This window comes from Podarcis muralis, chromosome 3, assembly GCF_964188315.1.
Source record: "Podarcis muralis chromosome 3, rPodMur119.hap1.1, whole genome shotgun sequence".
Taxonomy (NCBI): domain Eukaryota; kingdom Metazoa; phylum Chordata; class Lepidosauria; order Squamata; family Lacertidae; genus Podarcis; species Podarcis muralis.
Genome location: NC_135657.1, coordinates 98,381,367 through 98,408,721, shown reverse-complemented (window position 1 = coordinate 98,408,721; position 27,355 = coordinate 98,381,367). Strand labels below are relative to the sequence as shown.

At 41.3% G+C, this 27,355-nt stretch overlaps 1 protein-coding gene across 3 annotated transcripts in view; it reads left to right on the top strand.

Annotated features, from left to right (window-relative positions):
• The window catches only part of CSMD1 (CUB and Sushi multiple domains 1), a 939,172-nt gene that overhangs the window by 609,254 nt on the left and 302,563 nt on the right, over positions 1–27,355 (top strand). For all 3 annotated transcript variants that reach the window (XM_077926388.1, XM_028722385.2, XM_077926389.1), the window contains one exon: positions 4,146–4,223. In XM_077926388.1, coding sequence (XP_077782514.1) covers positions 4,146–4,223 — 78 coding nt within the window. The remainder of the gene's footprint in view (positions 1–4,145; positions 4,224–27,355) is intronic.

Here is a 27,355-nt window from a genome sequence, read left to right as displayed (position 1 = left end):
TTCATCTCCATTATATTTGTTGAGCTTGCTGTGCACCACTTAGAGACTACTGTAATTAAGCAGTATATAAACTGTCAAAATAGATTATATGGAATAATATTTCCACTTATAGTGCTTTTCCAAGCAAATGTTGCCCTAACCCAGGGATCGCCAACCTTTTTAAATCTTGATCTCCAAAAGCAACCCTTTCACAACTAAACAACCCCGCTAAGGCCAAAGTGTGTGTGTGTGTGTGTGTGTGTGTAATAAATGTGGGTAGGGAATGCTGAGGGTGCTGTGGTATTTATGGGCATCATACTGAGAACCTCAGCCCTAATCCGTAACCTCAAAATGTGGCTCTAGTTCATCTCAAGTGGGCAGATATCTAGCACTAATGGAGCTACCGCAGCTGCTTTAATGAATTGCCCTGCTTGAGACTAGGTTAAGAAGGAGCACTATGGGGAAAGAATAGGTTATCACATGTTTATCTTGTCACAAGGTTTCAATGGAAGAAGAGCTGGTTAAAATATGAGTGGCAGATTTAGCCCTGTGACCTCCAGCTGCCAAGCTCAGCTGTTCAACCCTGGGACTAGTGGCTGGTTTTTGCACCACAATAGGAAAACACATAAGCAGGGGGTGAACTAGGTGACTTTTATTTAGACCTTAAATTTAAATCAGCAGATGGGGATGACTATGGGGCGGGAACTAACTTAACTGGATAACAAGAGTCAATGGCTAACCCATGCTTACAGGTGAGAAAGAAGGCCTTGTCTCATCACCACCCGGAACTGCAGAACCCCAGGTAGATGTGAGATTTCAGCCTCAAAGGAGGCCCTTACCCCAGCCCCTGAACAAGAGTCCAGGAACTGAGCCTTGGGGCTGACCTGAAAAGTGCCTAACGTGCGTCACCAGGCTAAACCATTTTTGGTCTTTTTTGCACACCTAAAGTGCCCAGATCCAGAAGATTAACCTATTTAAACAACAAAGTAGATCATGTAGCACTCTGTCTTGCTATTCAGAGTGAAGTGGGGGGGGGGGGGAACCAATCCGTAATCTAAAATGCTGATTGAAAAAAATTCCAACATGGTCCCCTAGTGGCAACTTTGAAGCACACTGAGAGACAGGGAGGGAGGCTGGGTGCTGCTGCAAATGGAGGGAAGGCAAATTGTCCCTTTAGTAGGCACCATTCACTGCCCACCCTCCTCAGGCCGCCTTAGGAATGCATCAATTGGTGCCAAGGATATTTTTCCACTCTGTCTCTTGCTCAACAGCTCAAAAAGGCCCTCACTGCCTCCCAGGCACCATTTAAGCCATTTGGCTGAACGTTCTTATGATGTCTCAAGCACAAGGTATCCATGCCTTGCTTCTCCATCCTGTTGCAGTTCCCTTACTCCACCTACCCCTCAATTGTGACTATGAAAGAAGGGGCTGCTTCTGAAATAACTGCTGCTTTACACTTTCCAGGCATCCCCCCCTTGGGAAATGGGGTTTGTCCCACATATCACAAAGAAATAGGAACATGTTCCTGAGGTCCATTTGTAAAGGCCTCTGGGGAAAGCTCTTGATTACCAATGTGTGCTTTTCTTAGTTCCCTTAGGGCTTGTATAGCTAAATAATATAATCAATGGGTGCGATCCAACTCCATTAGCATAAATAGTATCTGGACTGCAGGTGTTTATTGTCAGATAAAAGTAATCAGAGATCAATCTAAATACATTAAAATAGGAATCATGGATCCGCAAAGGAATCATGATCCGTCACCTCTCCAACTAGGAAATGATCACCTCAAAGGCCACTGTGACATCACATGGACCTCCTCTGGGGTGATCATACATTTCCAAGCAGGAGAAGCCTCACTGCAGGACTTTGTTGGTACAAACTCACATTGCTTTGTGGTTCTGAGGCCTGTATGCCACAAAGCAGCAACTCTTTTGGAATCATTGGAGACATAGAACCAGGTGGTGGTTTCTGTTCTTCTGCAATACACGAGATCAAATGGAATTGATGCTGTATTGACCCTCTTGCCTTCGGCACAATCCTGAGGTAAATTGTCACACAGCAAGAAGTGCACGAGTCCCCAGTACTACTCGGGAGATAATGATGAACACAGATAATTAAAAAATTGAGTATCTCACATTGCAATAGACAAAACAGACGAGTGTTGTGGAGGGAAATTTGTTGAAGGCTTGTAATTTCTCACCCTCTCAGTCTCTCACAGACAGAACAACATAAAAAGGCAATAATGCTTTTATGTCTCCTATGAAATTCAATAATGAGAACATTAATACCAGTTGAGACACTTCAAACACGTTGACAGAAACTGCCAGCATGATTAAAAAACAAAAACAAAACCCCAGACTTGTCTGATTTCCATGGCTTTCTAATGGAACATACTTGAATCATTTCAATAAAGCTTTATTAGAGTGTGGTACTTTGATATGCAGGCAAAAAGTGACCTGCTGCAAACGCCTGCCATGTTAACCGATTAAAATTAAGAAACTGATGTCCAATTTAATATTGGCAAATATCCTTCTTTCTTCCATATTTTCCATAATTATATTCTGATTTTATCAGGAAAGTTATGGGTTTTATTAAGTAGGTGAAGTTATATAATTAACTATATTTTGTTTCCCTACAGACCCACGTGTGTGGGTTAATGGACAAAAGGATCCACTTCTCACTTGTGTCTAAAAATGTGGAACTGAGCAGAGTTTAAATCTCATTTTATGGAGTTTAATTGAAAGCATGGGAATTAGCTGTTAGGCTGATCTCCCCCTTTGTTACCCTGTTTGTCAAAGAAACAGGCTACAGACTGAAAAGTAAGTTTAAAGCATATAGTTTACTCACAGTCAAGCATTTGATCTTAGCAGTAATAGCAGTAAAAATAAATGCAGGTAAAATACTTGTGTTTGCAGCAGAAACGCCTTCAGGCATTTCCCTGATGCTGGAGCAAGTAGATAGATGTCCGTCTGCATTGTTCGTCAAAGAGAGAGTGGGAACAGGAAATACTTATTTGCTGTTTCCCTCCCAGGAGAAAAGGCGGGTATTATATCACACAGAACCTTCTCTACCAATTATGTTTCTGTGGTCTGAGATGGCCTATCAGGCTCTATGGTTTTAACCCTTTCACATGCTAACTTGCAATAATTCACAGTGTTAGATTTAACTGCATGTCCCCCACAAGTTAACTAAGTTTTAATGATATTTGTTAGTCAATTACATAAAAACCAGACTGCATATGATTGCATGTAACAGCAGACTGATTGGCACAAGAAAACTCAGTTTGAGAGGTGGTGTTTGTGAGTGGAGAAATAACCCATGGGATGAAGGGTAGGAGTACTTAACCCTTCCCCCACCCAGTGTTTTTCTTCCCTCAAGCTGCTCCCAACTATGGAGTTTCAAACAACAGCAAATACCAACGAATAGGTTTTCCCCATGTCATAGGAACTGCTCAAGGTACTGCCACATGCTCATTGACTTCGATGGTCTAGTCAGTGTGTCTGTAAATCTCTGTCATCACTGAAGCTCGTTGGCAAAAGTCTTGTTGCTTGGAAAGAAAGGTATTTTTAGCACTAAATAGTTGGTGCATGTTTTGTGCTGAGGCTGATTAAGTATGAAGCTCAGGGTTCTCAAGATCTGTTGAGGACATGCCACATAAATTTGAATGTCAGTAGCCACTCAACCTTGAAAAACTTGAGCATGATGGGTCAAATGCAGCCCAATGAATTAAAGAAAGTCAAACATGTTTGAACTCTATTCCATTATGATGAAGTGCTTAATATCTGTACCCATTTTCATATATAAAAATGCATCTTCATTTAACAAGTTAGTAGTGGAGCAATTGGGAATCTTTACTTTTGGTCGTGGGAGATAAAGACTTCTCTACAAAATCATTTAAAATAATGACTAAATGATACATTTACTTATAGGCAGGGATTTTTTTCAGCTGGAACTCAGTTCTGGCACCTCTCAAGTGGATGCCATTGCCATTCTAAGAGAATAAGTGAGGTTTTCATGGTAAGTTCCGGCACTGCTTTTTCTAAAAAAAAATAGCACTGCTTATAGGAAAATAAACTGGTGTCCCATATCCACATTTCTTCAAATTTGAGTAAATAAATATTGAATGCAATATGTGTTTCTACCATTTTGTCTTTTTTCTTTTACAGTGAAAAAGGCAATTGAACTAAAATCAAGAGGGGTCAAGATGCTACCTAACAAAGACAGCAACCACAAGAATTCCGTCTGTAAGTCCCTAACAAAAAATTATTTTCCTAAGACTTTGTGGGGTTTTTTGATTATTTTTGATTATTTGGTCTGAAAAACACAGACACAGAGCTTTAAAACCAAGGTTGACAAAAAAAAAAAAAAAATTAACCCAAAAACGTTGAGATGAATGTGGAAGGTGCAAAACATCCCAGGAATTCCAGTGGAAGTAAAAATATTTTCAACAGGGCTAGCAAAATGGCTCAGTGACAGTTTTCATACATTCTTATGGAATTAGGATAGAGAGAAAATGGAAGGAAATGAGGAAAACAATTAGTTTAAGCTATGGACAATTATCACCAAAAAAATCCATGTCAACCATGTTTCAGTAGCATAACAATGCATTATATTAGGGGAAACTGCTTAGTAAAAATGAAATTCCCTGCAGAAATTTGCGTATTGGGAGAAATTCTCACACTAAAACGCTGGTGAATTTTCGTGAGGACGTTAAACACGAACCACAAACTGATGAGCAAATGTGAAGAACTGAACTTCAAAGTGGAAAAATGAGAAACTGGGAGAAACTTAAATTGACAGATTCATTCATCTCCAATGGAGTGAGAGAGAGAACCCAGGAGGTGTATGTGTGTTGGTGGGGGGTACAGAGGCAACTGAATAGTGGGAATCAGGTGGGTCTTCTCTTTCCTGGTCCTTTCCCACTCCCTTCCATCTGGGGGTGTATTTGCCCTGCAATCGGGTGCAGGTTATCTCAATGTATACTTAATGTAATGACTCTCAATATCTCCAGAGTGTGAACGGTATGACTATATTTGGCCCTGTGTCTGAGAACCCAAAAATACAGCATAATAGTCAAGGAAAATGAAAATGGTATAAATATGATGCGTTGCGCAAAGTGAATGTGTTTGATAAACAGAATTGGTATACTTGTATATCTTCCAGGTATGGTACTGTAGCCCCACAGTGTTAGGGTAACTCTTTGCACGGAAATATGTTACAGAAAGCAGAGGTAGTCATAATAATTAGGTTGATTGAAAACTGAGTTCAATGGGAGTTACCTGCAGGCAAATGTTATAGGTTTTCAGCCTTGTTGTCCTTAGAGTGTGCATTTGAACCTACAAATTCTGAAGGTAGCCACTTTTTTGGAGTATGTCTTGTTGGGATGCTGTCTTTAATTACAGAAAGTGAACAAAGGACATGCTATTAACAATATTTATGGTGCAGTCTGCTGTTGATTTGTTTTTCAAAGACTAGATTTTATTATTATTATTTTCTGAAGAGGAATGATGCTATTATACATTCTATTAAACAAATGAATTATTAATACAGACTATCAGCTAATGAAGATAAACCTTGTATTAGTTCCTTGTTTCCTCCTCAAGATTATGTAAGACTTCCCCAATGCAAATTTTGTAGCATTTTTTTCTCCCTCTATTTTGACATTCTTCTATGATTTAAACACTAAATGTGCTTGGATTGCATTGCAACATTTGGGGTGTGTGAGATTAAGCAAAGCCTTCGTGGAAAAGGTGAATTTTGAGAAAAGATATGAAGGGAAAGTGAGATGTTGTGCCACAGACCAGCTGTTTGCTAATAATATTTTAGCTTACTGCCATTAGCTAAAATTATCTGGATGGGACTGCCAGTTTTATTCTGTGTAACTTTCTCTATGGCACATTTGTAAAGGAAATTTAGATTAAATCTTAGATTATTTATTGCTAATGTGTCATATCTTTTTGATTCACAGCCCAATCATATACATGCCTATGCAGGAGCAAGCCCCGTTCAGTTAAATGGAGCTTACTCTCTGGGTATAAGATGGCAGCCTCATTCTTTGATAATTTGTTCAATTTTGAATATATAGGATATTGCTTGTCCATCTCCTCTTTCTCCCCGGAGGCAAGTGGAACTTCATGTTTTCCCTGTCTATAATAATTTGCATAAAAACAATATTCAGAAAATGTTCTATAAAGATAACATATTTTCTGTAGTCAAAAAAACAACAACAACCAACTCCCACTTAAACCTCATTTGGAAAAAAACACATTTTTCAAATGCAGGGCCCATTGTGCTGCCTGTTTACTTTTATAGCGTTGATGTTCCGTTTTGTCTCAGATGGAGAAAATTGAGTTATTTTTAAGGCAATGTTTTTTGTCATGTAGAGTCAAAGAACAAATGGCTTTACAGATTCAGTATTGATCTGCTGTAACACATTTAGATGAATTGATGGCACATGCTGTGTTACTCAGCGGTTGATGCCAAAACAGCTAATTCTAAGACAGGTTAGCCCTGCTGATTCAGTGTTGGATGCATGAGGAAAATTAGGGGGAAAGCAGTATTTACATTGGTTAACCATTTTGGGGAAATTATTACTAATGTAATGCAATGGGATATAAAAGCTCAGGGTGACATTACAAACAATATATTTCTGTCTTCATTCATGCTGAGTTCATAGCAATCCGTGATGCTTTGTAGCATTAAAATGAAACAACATTTGCTTCCTCACTCTCTCATCCTGTTCCCATACATATTGCTCAGACAAATGCAAAATGCCCTTATTTATAATGCAGGGATGCATGAAAGAAGCACCTGCAGCCCTTGTTGGAGTGTATCATCCCAAGGATTGCACCCATACAAATCTGCCAGTACAGTAATAGCAAAGTGGTGATAGGCAGTGAGCAGTGGTAGGCAGTTGTCCCAAGGAACATAGCTTCTTTCCCCCAATTGGAATTACAGTCTTACCTCGGGTTACGAACACTGCGGTTTGCGCATTTTCAGGTTACGGACCGCGCCAAACCCGGAAGTAGTGGAACGGGTTACTTCCAGGTTTCGGCACTCGCACATGCGCAGAAGCGCCAAATCGCGTCACGCCTGTGCGCAGATGCAGCGCTGCGGGTTGTGGATGCTGCGGGTTGTGAATGTGCCTCCCGCACAGATCACGTTCATAACCTGAGGTTCCACTGTAATGTCAACCTGCTTACTCCTGAAACCTGTGAGACCTCTTAATTCCCCTTCTGAACCATTTGAAAAAAAATTTGTAAAAAGCTGAGGCATTTCCCAAGAACTCTCCAAAGCGCGAAAAGACCAATCTTGGGGTGGGGATTTCCTGCCCTACTGCTGTCCCTCTTGTCTGACAGTTTCTTTCCTACCAGTTTATCAAGATAAGGTGTGTGTGTGTGTGTGTGTGTAAGCACAGAAAACATCAGCCAATGCATCAGCCCAAAATTTCTTCCTAAATTTCTAGATCCCTGTGTTGCAGACGTGTGAGTATGCCCTGATCCTCCATTGCAGATGGGAAGTCAGGCAATTGCAATGTTTTGATTTATATTCTTCCAAGACAACATGTCATGAGGTATGAAAACCCATACTTCCCAAAGACATCAAAGTAGGCTCCAAACATGCACAGACATTTTCATTGTGGAGTGAGAATCAGCTTAAAAATCTGTGAACAGAATTTTTTTATTCCTTCAGTTCAAGGAATCAGGAGGAATAAAAACCCTGTACTTTCTTTTACATCCACAATGCAGGACAGCTTAGAATTAATTGTTGGCTTCTGTTTTCCTCCAGCATGGTAGGTTTGTGAAAGTGTGGGGAGAGGCCTGACAAGCTGAAGTGAAGTTCAGGAGCGGTTGGTAGGATTATATCTCTGAGCCTCCTTCACCTTTCCAAAATTATACCCTATATTTAGTGTATTCTTCCACATAAAAGTCATGGGGAGCCATTCCAAACAGAGTCTGATCCTTTCTGCTTAGCCTATAGTGTGTATGGTTCTCGGTTGTGCTAATGTATCTTAGAAACCTTTATATAGAGATAATATAAACAAAATAATGGCCTAATAAATGCTGAAAAATCTGCTGGAATGGTTCCCATCTGGAACATATACAACCTAACCTTTCTTGATCTGGTATAGTACATACAGCAGTGGAAGCTGGAACTCAGACGTAATTGTTCTGTTCCTTGAGATTTACTGTAAGTTATAAGTAGCTCATGCTAGAGCATTGGCCTTTGTACCTGAAGAGCATTAGGAAGACTTCATAATATATACCCTTTGACTCATTACCCATAACTCCAGTCTGCTCCTTGTGGCTCAGTTATAGTAGAGCTTAGCCAGATAAGGATAAGAAGCTAGAATCTCATCAACATATTCAAACTTAGTCCATAAAAAACCAGTCAACTGCTGGTACCATTATGGGCAATTGGCTTTCTTTCTCCATTCCTTCATCTAAGATGACATTGCAGCAGTCCTGCTGGTGTGTTTACACCATGCCAGCCTTCCTACCGCCTTGTCCCTCCACTTGTTCTTTACAGTAAGCAGCAGCAACTCACCTGTTCGGAGGAGGTCAGGTGAGCACCCCTTCACACTAGGTTGCCTGTTTCTGTGACAAGATGATCTGTGTGGCTGCTCAGTCAGCTATCTATTTGATGGTCAGCTTCAAGACCTCTGTTCTGTCTAATTATGGTTCTTTATCCTAAAAACAGGACTCACCAACTGTACATTCCTCCAGACAGAGGAAACCGTCAAAGAGATGACTGATCATCAAAGTAGGACACCTGGCCACCCACATGCTTTGCTATAGACATGCAAAGGGCCATTTCATAGTTTATCAGTTGATTAATTAATACAGTGTTGTATAAGCAATAGGATCAGTTGCTGATATTTTGTGCTTATCAAACATTCTGTTTGGATCAGACTACATATTAAACCTATTTGCTCAAAATGTTAAGTGGCTGTAAAGAATATCATTAAATGAAGAAATGGCATTCACTTCACTTACCAATATTAATATGCTGCTAAGAAATGTGCTTGATCCTGCAAACACATTCATAGTTGAGTAAATTACATGTTTAAATAATTTAAATACAAAACACACATACTTTAAGAAATATTTCAAATATGAAATACTAATCTACTTACTCAATGAAGGTTGCCTTACTAAATACAACACACATTCATTTGCTCATTTAATAGTTTTTTTTACTAATATTGCAGCAATTAGCATATAGGAAATTAATACTCAACTTTACCCATAGTTTCACAAAGACATAAAAGTTAAATTTTCATACTTAATACCACACGTGGATAAAACATTTAATTTCTTGATCTCTCTTAAATAGACATTAACTTGATCCTTGTGTGTAGGCATTTAAACAGAAAATAAGGGATTCAGAGCAACAAAGCTCTGAATAATTTGTAGTAAATAAACAGCATTGTCTGCAAGATAACTCATTCTATAGACCAAATTCAATTTTATACAGGACAATTGCACCACATTTTCCAGTCTTCCTCTTTTCCTAAAAATATCTGAGACTGGATCTGAGCTACATTGGGAGCTCACCATGGGAAATAGGTTTTAATCCTTTCTACTCAATGCACTAACTTCACAAAATTGGCTATTTGCCAGAGAAGGGAAACCATACAAACATTTGTATCTCCACAAATAACACTAAGCAATGGTTTATTGAATTCCCTCTTTCTGCCAGTAGGCTAAGATCTTCCTATTCAGACAGACCTGTCAAAAGTAGGTGCCTATGGTTTAAGGTTGCTCATTAACCATCTTTGTAGCTGGCTTTTATAAACTTCAGTTGATGATAACCAGAGCTTAGTGCTATGTGCAAACCCAGACCCAGACCCACTGTGGTCTAAACCACTGAGCCTCTTGGGCTTGCCGATCAGAAGGTTGGCAGTTCGAATCCCTGCAAGGGAGTGTGCTCTTGTTACTCTGTCCCAGCTTCTGCCAACCTAGCAGTTTGAAAGCACACCAGTGCAAGTAGATAAATAGGTACCACTGCAGCGGGAAGGTAAACAGCATTTCCGTGCACTCTGGTTTACGTCACAGTGTTCCGTTGTGCCAGAAGCAGTTTAGTCATGCTGGCCACATGACCCGCAACCTCATAGTTACCTTTGACTGGACTTACACGTCCAGGGGTCCTTTAACTCCCCCCCCCCTTTTTTAAAGGAGAAATCACCTTCCAAAAAGTGTGACAAAACCAGTTCAATCTACTTTCTAGGTTTGGTCTTTATCTCTGGTGCTTTTGTCTATTCTGTGGGGTAATAAACCAAGTGATCCTCTACTAAGGTTTGGTGTTATGTGCAAACTAGGCCAAAGTGTAGTTAGCCCTTTATTAGGTTGACTGACCCTAGCTTTTATTGCTTGTACCTTGCTGGATAGAGCTACAATGTAAATTTAAAACTAGTTTTAACAAACCTAACCTTTCCAAAGGGTCTTGGAAATTATAACCTCTTATAAGGGTTTTAAAATTATTCTTAACAAGCCCTCTCATTTTCAGACATTTATACAACTAATTTATTGCAGTGTTTTGGAACCTATGGTCCTCTAAATGTTGCTGGACCACAGCTTCCATAATCTCTGATTAGTGGCTTTGCTGGTTGGGGCTAATAGAAGTTGATTTAAAACAACTTTTGGAGGTTCATAGGTCTCTCACTCCTGGCACATTGGGATTCATAACTACTTGAAAACAGCTAGAGGAACATTTTTCAGTTAGAATTTTGGCTAGATACAGAGTGGTCCGCAGCAACATTAGAGCACATCACTCACCACTGCTCCAGTGTGAAGTTAATACCTTAATTCTGTCTTTATTGAGAATTGTAGATTTTGCAGTGGAACAGTTTCTGACAGTGGGAAAAATAACAGCAGCATTAAACTCTCACAGTTGCATAAAGCTTTAATGAAACAAGAGGGATAATTACCCTGATCTACTTTGTTCCATCATAAAACGTAATAATCCAGATTTTCCCAAGTGTTAAAGATTTTAGCATTCTCAACAATGATACACGGCCCTATGTAATAATATTATGCAATGCTATTTTATTAAATTGTGGAGATTGCTTCATAAATCAGATTAGTAAATTATACTTGTTTCTGGAAAATAGGCCTTTGTCACTGCAGGAGCTAAAATATCCTTCAAAGTGCTGTTCATAAATCTAGCTGTGAAGGGGATTGCTGTCTATATGCATTTGAGAAGAAAAGCATCACTTGGAACTAGGAGCAGAACAAGGTGCTTCTTTTGTTAATAACTAATAGTAACATATTTTCATAAGCAATTTCTCAAAAAAACTAAAGAAAATATTTAAGTCTCTACAGAGGGTGATGAATACAGCGCATGATATCATGGGCTGTCCCTTGAGCCCTCTAGATGACATCGCAAGGGATCGTTGCCTTAGGAGAGTGAGGAAAATTCTCAGGGATGACTCACACCCCGGCCACCAACAGGCCGTAGCTGTACCAACAGGCTAAAAAATAGCTTCTATCCATGGGCTGTTAGGCTGTTGAACGGAAAATAACATAGCGAAATTGACTTGCCAGGTGGTGTGTTGTTTGATAAGAGATTGAGTGTTTGGGGTGGGGAAGGAGGCTCGTTTAATTTCATTGTACACAGGTTGTACAATGACAATAAAAGTATTATTATTATTATTAATGTGTAGAACCAATGCATAATAATAAATAATTGTAGCAGAGAATGGAATTGGAAGGATTCTAAAAAGTTGACGTACAAATTAAGTAGTCTTTTTAAAATGGGTGTGAAGTTTTTAAAAATCCATGTACCCAAAAATAAACTGTTTTCCGCTGACATTAATTCACCAAAATGCCCAGATAATTCTTTTGCGTGTGAAGACCCCCCCCCCCAACCACCCCCAAAATAAAGACACAATAGACAGAGAATATAGTTTAAGGTTTTTGGCATTAATTTTGGCCACAACTTTATTGATGTGAGTGGTTGCTTAGGCATTGGTTCCAGACTACCTGAACCTGCACAGTGGCAGGAACATGACTGACACTGGGCACCACCATATGTCAGTAAGGGAAAGCATCCTGTGGGGAGCGAGAAGCTGACTTTGATCTCACAGCTCACCCCAGATGCTCCCAGGGGCTCTGGCGTGGCCCTAGCCCCTTGACAGGGTTCGGACAAAAGCAAGGTGAGCCCCTGGATTCCTTTAACGGAATTCTCTAGCAGCAGCGATGGAGGGGCAGGCACAGCCAACCACGTCCCCTCCCCAAAACATTGAACCAAATGCCTAACCGCCAACCTTACAAAGTTGTGACGATTTACTACACGGTAGGCAAAAACCAAATGGCAACAGCCAATCAGCCAAATGGCAAAATTCCTACCGGGCCCCTGCTCCAAAACAGACGACCCCTAGACAGGCACAGCAAGGCCAAAGAACAGTCCTAAATATAGGTGGGAGGGTGGATGATCTGATGCACGTCGCAGAAAAGAGAAAGCTCCCATCAATGTGCAGCAGCTTAAATAGCCCCTCGGTAGCCAATAGACGACCCAACAGGCCAAATTTCTGCCCCAGCAACCGAGGGGCAACCAATGGTGTGTTGTAGCTATCCAAACGGTCCTGCCCCACAACAGGGAGGCAGTTTAGGCGATCTCATCACAACATGTGCCCTCCATGATGGAGGACATGATTTGTTTGCATGCTATGTGATAAAGCGTGTTCTCCCTGAATGAGAGCACGTGTTGCGGTTGGGAATGCAAGCCACCTTGTGTGAATGGCAGTTTGGCTAACCGGGACCTTAATGGTTAATTTGGTTACTGGGGAGTTTTGGATGTTGCTAATTTGGAAGGAGGGGTCAGAGGCTATAAATATAGGACGCCCATCGTGGGTCGTCCTCTTGGCCTTTTTGCACCGGATCACCCGCCCACCCTCCCTTTATTAAGGGGGGGGGGTTTCCTGGATCATTTGACCTTGCTATGCCTGTCATGGGGTCGTCCGCCTTGGTGCGGGGGCCTGGTAGGAATTTTGCCATTTGGCTGATTGGCTGGTGCCATTTGGTTTTTGCCTACTGCGTAGCAAATCGTCACAACTTGTAAGGTTGGCGGTTAGGCATTGGTTAAAATGGTTGGTGGAGGGGTAAGTGCCTACCCCTCCAATGGTGTGCGAAAAAGGGAATTCCGTTAAAGGAATCCAGGGGCTTGCCATTCTTTTCGTCCTTGTCCCCGGAGTCGGACTTGGGCCGTGCAAGCCCCACCGGAACATGAGGGTGAGAAGTGATGGACTGGTACCCAGCTTCATCTTCTCCCCAATACTTGTTTCCCACGCTGGTTTCCGCTGGAATCCGGAAGTGCCAGCTCTGTCCGTGGGCATGGACAGATAGTCATAACCAATGCCTAAGCAACCACTCACATTTGTTGTATTTTGAATAAAGTTGTGGCCAAAAATTATGCCAATAACCTTAAACAAAAAATTATGTGTGATGTGTGACTTTTTTGGAAGGGGGGTGGCTTGTGGGACTCAACACACAAACATAGTTATTCATGAGAACTGTACATATACATTTATTATCACATAGTAATTTTGCTGCTAGTAGCTTCTGCTTTCCCTTGTCCATTTCACTGCACTTAGCCTATTTAATTGATAGACTATATACGCTTTCAGTCCTTGGTTTGCAGGCTTTAGTCTTCCATTAGGCTCAGGGACGGAACTACTATGAAACTAAGCATCAGGGCCCTTAATTCCAGAGTGGCCCCAGAAGTGACTTTAGTCCACATTGCTTTAAAATGTTGGGTCTAGTAGACCCCATCTAAGTTGCATGACTCAAACTGATTGTTTTGTTGTTGTATATATTTCAACAATCCCAAAGTTTGAGAGTCAGTAGCACAGATGTTATAAAGGTGTGGTCAACTGTCATGGAACAACTCGATTGAAGAATATCACAGTGGTTTCCCAGACCTTGTTGCTGGTTGTGAAGGGGCCCCCATGAAAGTTCAAGCTTTCAGGGCCCCCAAAATGTAGGGTTGCCACTACTTAGGCTTGAACCATTCATTAGTAGTTGTCAGTTTGGAGGAAATGGGTTTCTTCAAAATTACTTGTTAGAAATTACAATTTCAAAATCTGTGTTTTTTGCAGATATGTTACTATAAAATGTTGTTGTTAAAAACTTATGGCTACAATCCTAAACACTTTAACTCGTGAGCAATCCCATTGAATTGACTCATTTCTGAGGAGAAGACATGCAAAAGATTGTGCTATAAACTGACTCCCTTGATTTCTGTGTTGCATATCTGATCTATATTAATTCACAAAAACTCCATTTGCGCTGTAATCTTCTGTGCAAATTATTTTCAAAGCCCAACACTACAAAAAGTAAGGGCATGAAAGGCAAGCCACCCAATATTATGGGGCGATCATTATGTGTTATTACTGCAAAATAGGAGATAGACTTCTGCAAAATGCTTTCTCATTTCTCCCATTCACTTATTCAACAAGCACAGCATGTCACTTAGTTCCCTATTTCATTTAACTTAATTATTAAGCAGAATACAAAGATAAAAAGTGTACTCTCATAGCCGACATTAACTGTAGTGTATATTACGTCTTGCTTTTTATCTCTGCAGATCCCTCTGTTCCTTAATGCTTTTCAGAAACGGTGTCATAATGAAAGGGTTCCCCCCCTCTCTTTTTTTGGCCTGCCTTAATTCACAAGAGATATTGTCCTCATGTACTAAAGCACACTGGGCAGAATGCCCTAGACTGAAATAAGAAACTGTGCAATAATGCATAATGAATGATGTTGGGGCATGACACCCTGAGGTTGCAGTGGCACCATGGGTGGCCAAAACAGTTTCACGTGTCCCTAAACAGGTTTGTTTGCTATAGAAACTCATTAAGTTCCATCAGAATAATATGGGTTTCCAGGAAAGTTCTCTTTGTTTTGCCCACCCATCCCTTTTGTTAATACCCAGAGAGAAATGTTACTTAAAGCGTTGATCAAAATGGCATACAAACACATGTAACAATGTCCTGACACATACTGTTTCACCTCTGTCCCAAAAAGCAGTTTTAGAAAGGTGTGGAGGTAAAGGAGAGAATGTTTAATTTATCCCACCCAGACATTTCCGCCCCCCCCCGTCCCCCAGTGTTTTTTTGTTCTCCAATTTGTTCCCCCCCCCCAAACCAGCTCCCATCAGCCCCAACAATGCATGGCCAATAGTCCTGGATAATGGGAGTAGCAACCCATTGACATGTGATTACCTTCAAAAACACACAGATGCAAAGCCAGCTTGGATTTGTTGAAGTGGCGTAACAATGGGTGGGATACAGTTGAACACCAATCACAGTCTGCTTTTCTGTCAAGCAAACAAAAGCCTCTTGGAGCAAACAACAGGTTTGTGTGCAGTATATAATATGACTTGGGATCTAGAGAAATTGGGAGAGGGTGGCTGTTGACCCTCCTAGAGCTTTCAGCCACCTTCAGTACTGTCATGCGTGGTATTCTTCTGGGGTGACTGTCGCTGGCTCTAGAAGGTGATTATTGGGGAGAATTGCTTGGCTCTGTGGGTTGTACAGTATGGTGTCCCCCAACCCAACCCCCCCCGAACTGCTTTTGATGGCTCCTGGTGAGCTGGAGGGGACAGGAGAAGGTGAGGAAGTTCCGCTGTGCACTGTTGTGCAAGCAGAGCTTCAGTTTGGATACAGCACAGTAAAACTAGATAAACACAATAATATGAACGCAACCATGGCAAAACTCAACAGTAGCTAAAATATCAAGCTGGGCTCAGAAGTTTGGTTTGGTTTTGAAAAGAAGCGTCTCTCATTGACCTTCTGAATTACAGATAGGTAGCCGTGTTGGTCTGCCATAGTCAAAAAAAATGCTACTGGAAGGAATTTTTTTTTGACCTTCTGAAGGCAGCCAGTGAAAGAGCCGCACAGATCTCCTGCTAGGAGGGAGTTCTAGAAGTGAGAGCTTCTGCAGAGAATGACCTCTCATGCATCAGTTCAGGAGTACTTGAAGAGTCTCTGTGGAAGATTTTGGGACAGAGTTATATGGAGGACAGTGGTCCTCCAGGTTACCTGGTCTGCAGCTATTTATAGGTCAAAAACAACACTTTGAATTGCACTGAAGAAAAAAGCAGGCATGGATGGATCTAATCCCATTCTAAAGCTATCTATACTTGTGGCCATTCACACGTCCTGTGCATCAAAATCCATACCTTAATTATGTGCTATGTGAAGAGGTACTTTCGTTGTTCTTAAATTCTTGCCAATCAGTTACACCGGATGACCCCAGTGCTAGTATAAAGAGAGAGGAGATAAAAGTTTTCCCTCTTTCTATAAACCATGATTCATTGTATAAATCCTTCCTATGCCCCCTTAAGTCTCACCCCCCCCAACCTAAACTAAAGGCTTTAGCCTGACATCCTTAGGAAAGTACACCTACCACGTGATCATTTTGATTGCCCCTTCCACTGTTATTTCTGCATTTGAAAAGTATGACTAAAATGAATCCAAAATTGGATCAGGATTGATGTTTATCATGTATTATGTAAAATTCGGAGTGGGGGGGAGCATTTTGTGTTGCTTTTTTCTTACTGTAATAATCACATTTTCTCCAGTAAAAAGAAAAAGAAAACTTTTTAAAAATGGTTAAGCTGTAAGGTTGTCAAACAATAGAGAAGAAGCAAAGCTGTAAGAACTTAAGCGCAGCTGGTACAGCTTTGAATTCCCTGTAGGTGAATAGATTCATGCCGTTACTGTAACAGCTTTATCAGTAGAAAGGTAATCACTTCATTTCTGTTGGGAAAAGGACATTAGAGACATCATGAAAAAGTCATGGAAGATACAGCCATAATGAGGTACAGCAATAGCTGGGTAATCGATGTCTGGGCCAGCGGCCAATGTTTAAAGGAGCCATAAAAGATGTCCAATGAGAAAGTAGCAAATATATCTCTCCTGTATCATTATTCATATGTCTTCTGTTTACTACTAATCACCTTCCATCTCCCACCTCCTGCCACCTTGCATAAAAAATTCACCATGATCACAAGAAATGTTGGAAGCAGATAAAAAGTGTCAGTGTGTGAAAAACATGAAGTTGGCTCTTTGGCTTCCCCTTAAATAGGTTTTTATGTGTGTGTATTTTTTTAAAAAAATTAAGGTGCTGCCAGATGTCAAGGAATACTGCCCAAATAAAAATAAAAATAAAGTATGGAGTTTTATTCTTTTTCACTTGCTGCTTGTGAACCTGTTCTTTGGCTTAAATTGGAATCTTAAATACCAATGCATGTCTGTAGTTCCAGATGGGCCTGTGTTAAGAGGAGTGTTCATAAATCACTCTGTTCTCAGATATCCCAATCACTTCACTGGGACTTTTGGTAATAAAAGCACTTTCAAGAGCTGCTATCAGAATTCTGCCTGCAGCGTTCCAGCCGCAAGATAGCAAAATAACACCGATCCTCTACCACACTTTCATTCTGTAAAAATACAAGTTGTGTCAAGGAATCTGTTGATCGTGTTCCAAAATACTTTTGCCAACAAGCACTTGATTTTCTTAAAGAAATGAACAAGGGTGAACAGGGCTTTGAGGAACAGGGATTGAAAAAGAGGTGTTCTGATGTTGTGTTGGTGGAACTTGTAAGGTATTTTTTCTGGGGAAGGAGAAAGTTGTGGTGCTGAAGATTACCTTCCAATTTATCAGAAGTCCCCCTCCCTCCAAAGACCTGAAAAAACCATTACAAATATATGTGATATTGGAGTCAAATAAATTGTCTGCATGTATATACTGTATATGTCCATGTGCGAGTGTGGGTGTGAATGATTCATAGGCAAATGGGTAGTGTAGGTTACGTATTATTTTTAGGGGTAATAGCCATAGCCATAATATTAAGGCTCTTGCATTGTAGGTAGTGTTTTCAGCACAAGGCCAAGGGTCAAGGGTCAGGAGCGAGCCAGCAGTAAATCACATTGTGCAAGTAGCAGTTAACTCTTTATTAGCAAGAATATGATCTGCACACTTGGCAGAGTGTCAAGCCTAATGAGCACTGCAGCTCATCCCTGGTAGGTCTTGCCCCATGGATCGGTTGCTGAGATTGAAAGTTGCCACCTGCCAACAGCTGTCTTAAGTCCCCTCCTCTCCATGCCCCCCCCCAGGCAATCAGAGACTGTGTCTGTGTGAAGCCAACCTTTCTTCTGATTCTGAGAGACGAGGCGGGGATGAGAGCTTGTTGCAGCAGGAGGGGGAGACATCCAAGCCTCTTCACCAGCCTGACTTATCTCTCCTCTGCTGCAGCTTCTGCCTTTGATTCTGCACTTCTCTCTGCCACAGACTCTTCCAGCTCACTAAGCCCTGTTACCTCTTCAGCTTCCAGCACCACCTCTTCCCAGTCCTCTCTCTCTGATCACTCATAGTCCCACCAACACTCCCTGGGCTTTGAACCTTCTTCCCTTGGGAGTTTCCCTGTTGGTTCCTCCCACCATTCCTCTGTGTTCTACCAGTGCATGACACCAAGTTAGCAAGCGTAGCAAGATCATATCCATGTAATGGTAGAAAGAATGAGTCCAGAAAAATGGTTAATTTCAGGCAATAAAATAAATAGCAGATACGTTGTGGCTTATTGTTAGAGAACCAGATCAGAAAGCATTAATTAAAGTATTCATTATCTTGGTATTGTCTTTTAAAGCTGTTCCATCTTCTCTCATTAGACTTCAGAAGCCCTGCCTGCTTCTCTCACTGTGCTCCTAATCACTTGGTGAAACAGGTGCTACTTGGCTTAAATAGCAGGCACCAGTTGCGATGATGAGAGACCTTCTAGAAGTATGTAGCTTTCAGCCAAATTGACTCTTGCCATCTTGTTGGGCAGACTTATGTGACAGATGGTTTTAGAATAATACTGAGGAAAATGTGGAGTGTAGGTTTTATGGCCATGATGCTTAAAAATAGCTATGGAAGCCTAATATAAGAGCAGTTTCGCCAAACAGAAACAATAGAAGAATTTCAATTTATATTTGGGTAGAGCTCAAATTCCAGTGTGCTTTTGCTTTTCAGTTGGTGACTTTAGTTTTAAACTGTGTGAATGTTACAAGTGTGTACCTGGACTCACATGTATGCATCCAGCACTCCTGTATTTTCATATACACACTGCTGAGAGGTTCAGGATCTTTTGCTGGAAGTATGACCTGAGCTTGCTATGGATATGTGTTAGCCCTTTAGCGCTGGGAGCAGGAAAGTATACCTGTTCTTAAAGAGAAGTGTACTGAGTCCTGGGGAGCACTGGGTAAGTTCTGCCTTGTTGGAGCTAGAAGAGCCAGCTAACAACTGGAGAGTCGGGGGTTTAAATCATATTCTTAGCTAATGCCACTAGTAGGGAAACAAAGGACTTTGCGATGAGCAGTTCCTATACAGTGGTGCCTCGCAAGACGAAATTAATTCATTCCGCAAGTTTTTTCTTCTTGCGAATTTGTCGTCTTGCGAAGCACGGTTTCCCATAGGAATGCATTGAAAATCAATCAAATCGTTCCTATGGAAACCGCCTTCAGACCAGGTCCGGGGACAGTCTGTCCCCCGACCTCTTCTGAAGGCTGGGGGGGTGGGACAAGGGCTTTTCTTCCCACCGCCAGCTTTCAGAAGAAAAGCCCTTCTCCCCACCTCCCGCCCCGCAAGCTCCGGGGACAGGAGGGCTTTGCTGCCGGCCGCCAGCATTTTAAAAGCCCCCGGGACAGCTGAGAAGTCTCCGCTGTCCCGGGAAGGCAGGCGGGGGGGGGAGCAAAGACTTTTGCCCCCCGCCGGCATTTTAAAAGAGGCCCCCGGAGATTTCCCTATGGGCTTTCTTCTTGCGAAGCAAGCCCATAGGGAAATTCGTCTTGTGGAACGACTCAAAAATGGAAAACTCTTTCGTCTTGCGAGTTTTTCGTTTTGCGAGGCACCACTGTAATTCCCCCAGAGTTCTTTTCCATTTCTTACCTTGCCCATCCTAGTGAGAAAAGGACCGGAAACTGGTCACCTTGTTTGCTTGGCAAAAGGGGGCAAGACTTTAATAGTGAGCCATTATCTGAATCCAGCCACCTCCATCTGTTATCTGCCTTCAAATCACAATTGTGTAGATGAATCCCACTGGAGTTGGGTATCCTGTACTTGGCAACTAAATTTGCATGTGATAATCTTTAAGTCAGATCTGGAGGAACTCAGGATATGCCTTGATGCCTTTCAGAAGGCGGCTGGCATCAGGTTTGTTCCATGTATGTGTGTCATTTCATGAGCATTTTTAGTCACAGTGAATTTCATATTGCCTGAATAGGGCTCATGTTACCATTACATCCCGTAGCTGCAGTTCTCTACCTGCTTACCCATCAAAGTCAGTATAACTTAATTTTGAGTAGACATCGACTCAAATATTGTGCTCTAAGTGGTTAAAGACTACTCAGGTATCCCATTTTTTATTATTCTTTGATACCTTGCAAAGGTTGGTGTAGGTTTGAATTTCAAGTTAGTTTTCTTCTGTTATATTGCAGTCTTTTACCCCTTAAAAGCTATATGCAGATAGAATAACAATATAAATTAATGATATTAGTGAGTGTATATTGCCCCCCTTCAAGGTGGTCTCCAAGGTTTCTTTCTGTGAGGTAAAAATGAGTAAACAACTATTTTGCAGCAAACACAAATGTGATTTTTGTATAGCTCGAAAGTGATTCAGGGTATAAAAGCTTGGTAACCAAGCTTTATACAGTACTCTCTAGGTCAGACAGATTGATTGTTAGGGTGAAAACTAAGCTCTGTATCAGACTAACAGAGCACACAGCTTTATAATGGAACATACGATTAAGACTTTTTATATACATATAAAGCCATATTTCATTATATTTTTTCAGCTGAATTAAGGCTGGGTTTTGTCTTTCTCAAAGAGCTAGCTTGCTGTAGTGGTTAGAATATCAGACTAAAACAGGGGAGAACCGAGCTTGAAATCACCGCCTCGCCATGAACCTCACGGGGTGACCTTCAGCCAAACAGCCTCCCTCAGCTTGACCTAGTGCTTTGTGGAAGTACCTTATACACTGTCATGAACTATTTGGTGGAGGAAAGGTTGTGTATACAGTGCATGCCAATAAATAAATAAATAAATAAATAAAAGTAATACAGTGGTACCTCGGGTTACAGACACTTCAGGTTACAGACGCTTCAGGTTACAGATTCTGCTAACCCAGAAATAGTAGCTCGGGTTAAGAATTTTGCTTTAGGATGAGAACAGAAATCATGTGGTGGTGGCGCAGCGGCAGTGGGAGGCCCCACTAGCTAAAGTGGTGCTTCAGGTTAAGAACAGTTTCAGGTTAAGAACGGACCTCCAGAACGAATTAAGTTCATAACCCGAGGTACCACTGTATGGGCATGAATGAAAAACCAATGGGGGTGGGGAGCTGCAACATTATATATCAGCAAGATGGGACCCAAACCCTCATCCCCTTTTCCTTTTTCATTGTAATTTAAAAATGAAATATCTACCTTGCTTGTGGTTGTCCCTGACTGTGCTTCTGATAAGTAAGGATCCAGCAAGTTTTCTAATGCATTAGGGGAAATGTAAGTGGTATGTCTAATGCATATAACAGCTATTATGCAGATTAATATTCATCAAATAGCCTGTATTTGATAAATACCTTAAGATACATAAGGGATAGTGACAACTTGGAACTGGGTGCAGAGAATGCAGCTGAATGAGATAACGCTGAGGGAACCCTGAGGAAGTACCATCTACCTTGGACTTGCCAATAAAAAGCAAGTCTAGAGTAAGAGACTAAGGTGATGTCTGCTGTTTCCAGGATCTCTTCTTGTTGTGCGATTTTTGTGGTGAGCTGCGAGTTTGTTTGGACCCTGAGGTGAGAACCCGGAGAGGGAGGGGGAAAACAAATTGAGGTTGGTTTATATATTTTAGTAGCTTTGTATTAATGTAATTTTTTTAATGTTTAACTGTGTATTTTTGTAATATTTTAAGTACACCATTTAAGATATTTAAATATATTAAGCATTATAGAAATTAAATAATTTTTAAAAATCATAATAAAAAACCCCTAAAAATACATTTCTTTATCTTGCATTACCTACAACTCATACAACTGGCAACAGTTGCTTATTTTGTCCTTGATAGAGACATCAATTGAGACTCCTTTTCACTTTCCTTTCTCCGTGGAATCCTTGTGAAGGCCTGACTTAAGTCTGCAGCAGGTTTGGAAAGCATATTCTTTGAAAGCGAGAATTAAATCTGATCAATTTGAAAGCTGTGAAATATCTAATCAAACAGAGTGGATTTTATGGAGGGTTTATCCCTTGGAAATATCCTTTCTAGTGTCATGCAGAACTGGAGCATGTAAGAGGTACTTTACTCCCTCCAGTCAAGCGAAATACAGCATCGTAGTGGAAAGTGCCCTTTAAGACCCAATAACTGCTTTCAGCACATTGTAAACCCTGGGAGTAAGAATACTTGAATTAGTGCTGATCTGAAGAATATGAATGCTTTGCCCTTTCAGAGAGGGTGGAGGTTCAAAATTGGCCCCAAAATTTTGGACTCAGGGCAAATTCCTTTAATGTGTGTGTGCGCGCACCAGTGGCTGGCCATTTGAAATGAGGTGGTCTTCTTTTTTTCAAATAGAAAAATGTGCTGTGTCTTTCCTAGGGACATCGTTTGGGGCAGGGCATGGGGGGAGGCAGCTGCCCTCACTGACCCTGTTGGTGCTGATAAATATCCTGAACCTTCCACATTTGATTCAGTGATGACATTTCTGTGTAAACTGTTGCAAATCTTACTCAGTGTGTGTGTGTGGGGGGGGGTTGACTATGACTTAACTGGGTGCAGTTGTATGCAAAACTTCTTATGGGAGCCAGCCGAAAGGGCAGTAGTGAATGTGGCAAGCTTTTCCTCCTTGTCAGTAAATCTAGAGAAGTCATTTTGCTATAGAGTTGAACTAGATAAGGAGGTTCAAGCCTATCCAGGCTTTTCACTTGTACAGGTGAAATATACTCGGAGTCCTGTAGTGATTTCATGCTCTTTATTGCAGCTTGTAAAACAGTGATTAAATTTCCTCCCAAACCTCAGGCTTTTATATACAGTATTTACACAATGAGTCCTGTCTGATTGGCTGATTCTGCTTCCCTCCTGGAACCTGATTGGTCTTTTCCTGCAGGCCAATCAGTTGTTGCATTCTATGATCCTACCAGCCTAATAGGCTGGTTAACTTCCTCCTGGAGCCTGATTGGCCTTTTCCTGCAAGCCAATCAGTTGTTGCATTCCAGGATCCTACTTGCCTATTGTTCTAGGATCCAAGCTTAGTACATAACAACAGGGAAGGGGTTTTCCCCAGTTGGGTTTCCTTCAAATTGCTGCAGAGGTAAGTGTGATTTCCGTTCTTATCCTGGGGCAAAGTTCTTAACCTGGAGCAACCACTTCCTGGTTAGCGGAGTTTGTAACCCGAAGCGTCTGTACCCCGAAGCGTCTGTAACCCGAGGTACCACTGTAATTAAAATGGCAAGCAACAGACTCTGGGTAAGATTATCTGTGCATACTAAAAGGAACATTTATATGCAAGTTATTGACTTCCAAAACTAATAGTTTATATTACATTGAAACAAGTGCTTTGGAGATGACAATTACTTTTGGACAAACGTCTAGTGCAAATGTGACTTTAGGAGTATTCTGTTATTAAGATCCTATTGACTTTAAGGAATAGAAAATGGAGAGAATATATCTGACAGAACGGAAAAGCAGTTTCATTCCTGCTGCTCCCACTCTTTAATGCGAAATAATGACCTATTCGGGTTGATGCCATGTTCTTAATTTGTCATTCATTTGACTGCATGTGGCTTCTAGATGCAAATTTCACAAACTGGTCTTGTGTCCTGGTGTAATATGACAACTTAGTTTTTTTAGCACTTGTCTTCTTCGATTTGTGCTCAGCTGTGCAAAGTTCTTTTCTTTCATGTTGACAATTTATCAATACAATCAGCTATACTTCACGATAATCCATGAGGTTAGTCACTAGTAAATGTGTTTAGAATTTCAGCTTTGATTGTTTTATTGTAGGGGTAAATGTAAGCCAAAGCGATATTGTGCATGGATCCTAAGGTTTATTGAGATTGCTTAGGGATTTTATCAATAGATCTGCACCCATGTAAGTGTGCATGGTTGAGCAAACATAAACATAGTTCTCACATTTTACATGGAGAACCATGGACATATAGAGCAGATAGGCTATATATCTGCGAATAGTGAGATGGCACTGATTGATGGGTGGGAATTTTGGGTGGGAGAAAGGAACTGAGATGGCAAAAGTCTTAGCTTGCAAGATTTCACCTTAGCAATATTGTTTCATGTGTCCATACAATCACAGCAGCTTTTCACCTCAATGATTCACATTCAGTAGTGTCCTCAAATAAGAGCTGCAAGCATTCATGGGTGAAATGAAGCTCTGTAGGAAACAAGGGAGCATTCATGTGAGGCAGCCTTGCTGTGAGTTCTAGTGGGCCTATTCCCCACTTTGCAAGCCTTTTCCACCTAGTCTGGGAAGGCAGGGCCTTGACTCACACTTGCAACCGAATGCTGAACATGTGGCTGTTCAAAGTACAAAGGGTGGCCAAACAGATTCTTGGGCTGGGGTATGGTTTAGGGGTTTTTGTTGGTGGGGGTCTTCTGTTGCTGTTTTAATTGCCCTCTTTAAAATGTTTTAAATTGTTTTTGAATGGCTTATAACTTACATGTTTTTAAATTTGGGGTTTTTGTTGTTTTAAAAGTAAGTGACGTAGTTGTGCCTGGGAAGAGAGGAGCAGGGTTGACCCCAATTGCAGTGGTTCTGGGCTAGGGGATGTGTGGGGGTGGGGCAGGCTAGATAAGGGACACACGACACAGGCAGTTAGTGACTGTCATGTGTCAGCCCCTCCTCCGAGTTCCAGTTGTCCTATCAGCCAGCTGTCGGGTCTGCAACTGCTGTTGCTGAATGCCCGGTTGGCTCTGTGTTCCGATTATGAAGGAGGAGGATGATCTGGTCTGCATCACTGAGCGCTGGGTAGGTGAGCATGGTAGAGTTAGCCTCACCCAGCTGTGCCCACCAGTGTGTTTTGTACAGCATCATGGAAGACTGGAGGGTTGGGGAGGGGGAGTTGCTGTAGTCTATAGAAATGCCATCTCTTTCTCCAGGCGCTCTGTCCCGTTGTGGGGAGTGGGGATCTAGAGTGGTTTGTTTGGTTTTGTTTCATTGCATTTTTGACATTGGCTGTTAGGAAAATTCCTAGGGTTCCTTCTTTGAAGTAGACTTCCAGAAGACTCTGAGGAAAGAGGAGTCAGGTACACAAGGTAGGCTCAACGAAAATTTATTAATCAGTAAGACCATGTTGGATGTTCAGCCATGAGGCTATTGCCACAAGCATGGCCTGACCATGGTACCTGCCCTTAGGTTCTTTCTCTATACTCTTCTTCTATCAGGTAAATTCAATTTCTACTTAGAAATTCCCATTATCACATTAGTGTGTTATCCTCAATCATTCCTTTTCAGCAGGTTTTGGCTTGCATACTCTGTTACCTTTCTCTCCCAAACTTGTCCTTGGCAATCCTTCTTGTTTATTTATTTATGCATACATACATACATACTTTTCAGGTTTATACATTTCACTGACTTTACAATCATTTTCACATTTCAAAACTTGACTTCCACCTCTTTCTGTGGTTTGTTCAATTTATTTTATTTTAAATATCTTCTGCATATCCTAATTAATTTACAGTAATTTGCTCATTTATTGATCTTTAAACTGCAGGTTATTACAATAATCCTGCCAGTGTTTACAGTTTATCTGTAAATATTCAATAAACCATGCCCATTCTTTTATAAAAGGTTTGCTATCTTGATTTCTTATTCTTCCGGTAAGTTTCATCATTTCTGCATATTCCATAAGTTTTTGTATCCATTCTTCCTTTGCTGGGACTACTACTACTTTCTCGTTTGTGCTAATTCCTTATCATTACATTCCAATATGTTTTCCTCCTCTTGTCTGGCCAGCTATTAATCTCATGTTAAAGAACATAGTTGCTGAGGGCAAGGTTCTTGCTCCTTATGGATACTGTTTGGACAAGCAGTTCTAACTCTAAGCATAGACAGCAATTTTGATTTTAACTGTTTCTATAATAGCCATATCATTATACATGTCCTATAATCTAATACACATCTTTCTAACATTGTAAATCGGGGGCTTTCTTTTTAGTAGGAAACAGTATATAAATAGAATAACCCTAATCAGTTGCTAACTTTTTCCTAGACTTTTAATAGCTGCATGAAAAGAGAAATTCAATAAGCAATAGTTTGCCCAGCATATAGACACAGGGAGTGCTGCATTTCCTTTTTCCCATACAGTTGGTTGAGGCACAGGAACTCTGGCAGAAAAAATGGAGGTGGCAAACCTAATTTTATTCATCACAAGAGTTCACCCACATCATTAAAGCACTACATATCAGCCACAGTGTTGATTTACTTTTCTTTGTTACTTCTCCACCTTGTTTTCATGATATTCAATGAGACAGTTCATTTTATGCAGAGCATTTCAAAAAGGAGTTTCTGGATGTGACTGTATGTCTCAGGAACACTCTGAACAAGAGAGATTTAAAACTGGAGATGAAAAATGTATTGTTTTCTTCTATAGATTTTTTTTTAATAGGTACGGTTGTTGCCTGTGTATGACAGGCTGAAATGTTGTGCACCCAACCACAGCACCCCCCCCCCCCCCCGTGGGTGAAGACAATTGTGATAGTGTGATGGAATAAACTTGACAAGACAATGAGCTGGGATTAAATATTGGCCACAACTTTATTGCTTACAGCTGTAGATAGACTTTGGCTTAGGCTTAAGCAGTGTCATGCCTGGGGTATGGGCCACGTCAAGACAAAGGTCCACTGATGTGGCCCAATCCCAATGTGAGAGCCAGTGTGGTGTAGTGGTTAAGAGTGGTAGACTCGTAATCTGGTGAACTGGGTTCAATTCCCCGCTCCTCCACATGCAGCTGCTGGGTGACCTTGGGCCAGTCACACTTCTCGGAAGTCTCTCAGCCCCACTCACCTCACAGAGTGTTTGTTGTGGGGGAGGAAGGGAAAGGAGAATGTTAGCTGCTTTGAGACTCCTTAGGGTAGTGATAAAGCGGGATATCAAATCCAAACTCCTCCAGTGGCTGCTGGAAGCTCTATGGCCCATCTGCCCCAGACCTGGCTTCTGGACAGAGACTTACACTTAAGACTCCTGTAACCTGGTACCCTGTGATTGCATCTGCTAAAAGGTGGGATGATGCACCACTTTACCCCAAAACCTTTAATGGACTAGGACAGGCATCCCCAAACCTGGCCCTCCAGCTCTTTTGGGACTTCAACTCCCATCATCCCTAGCTAACAGGAC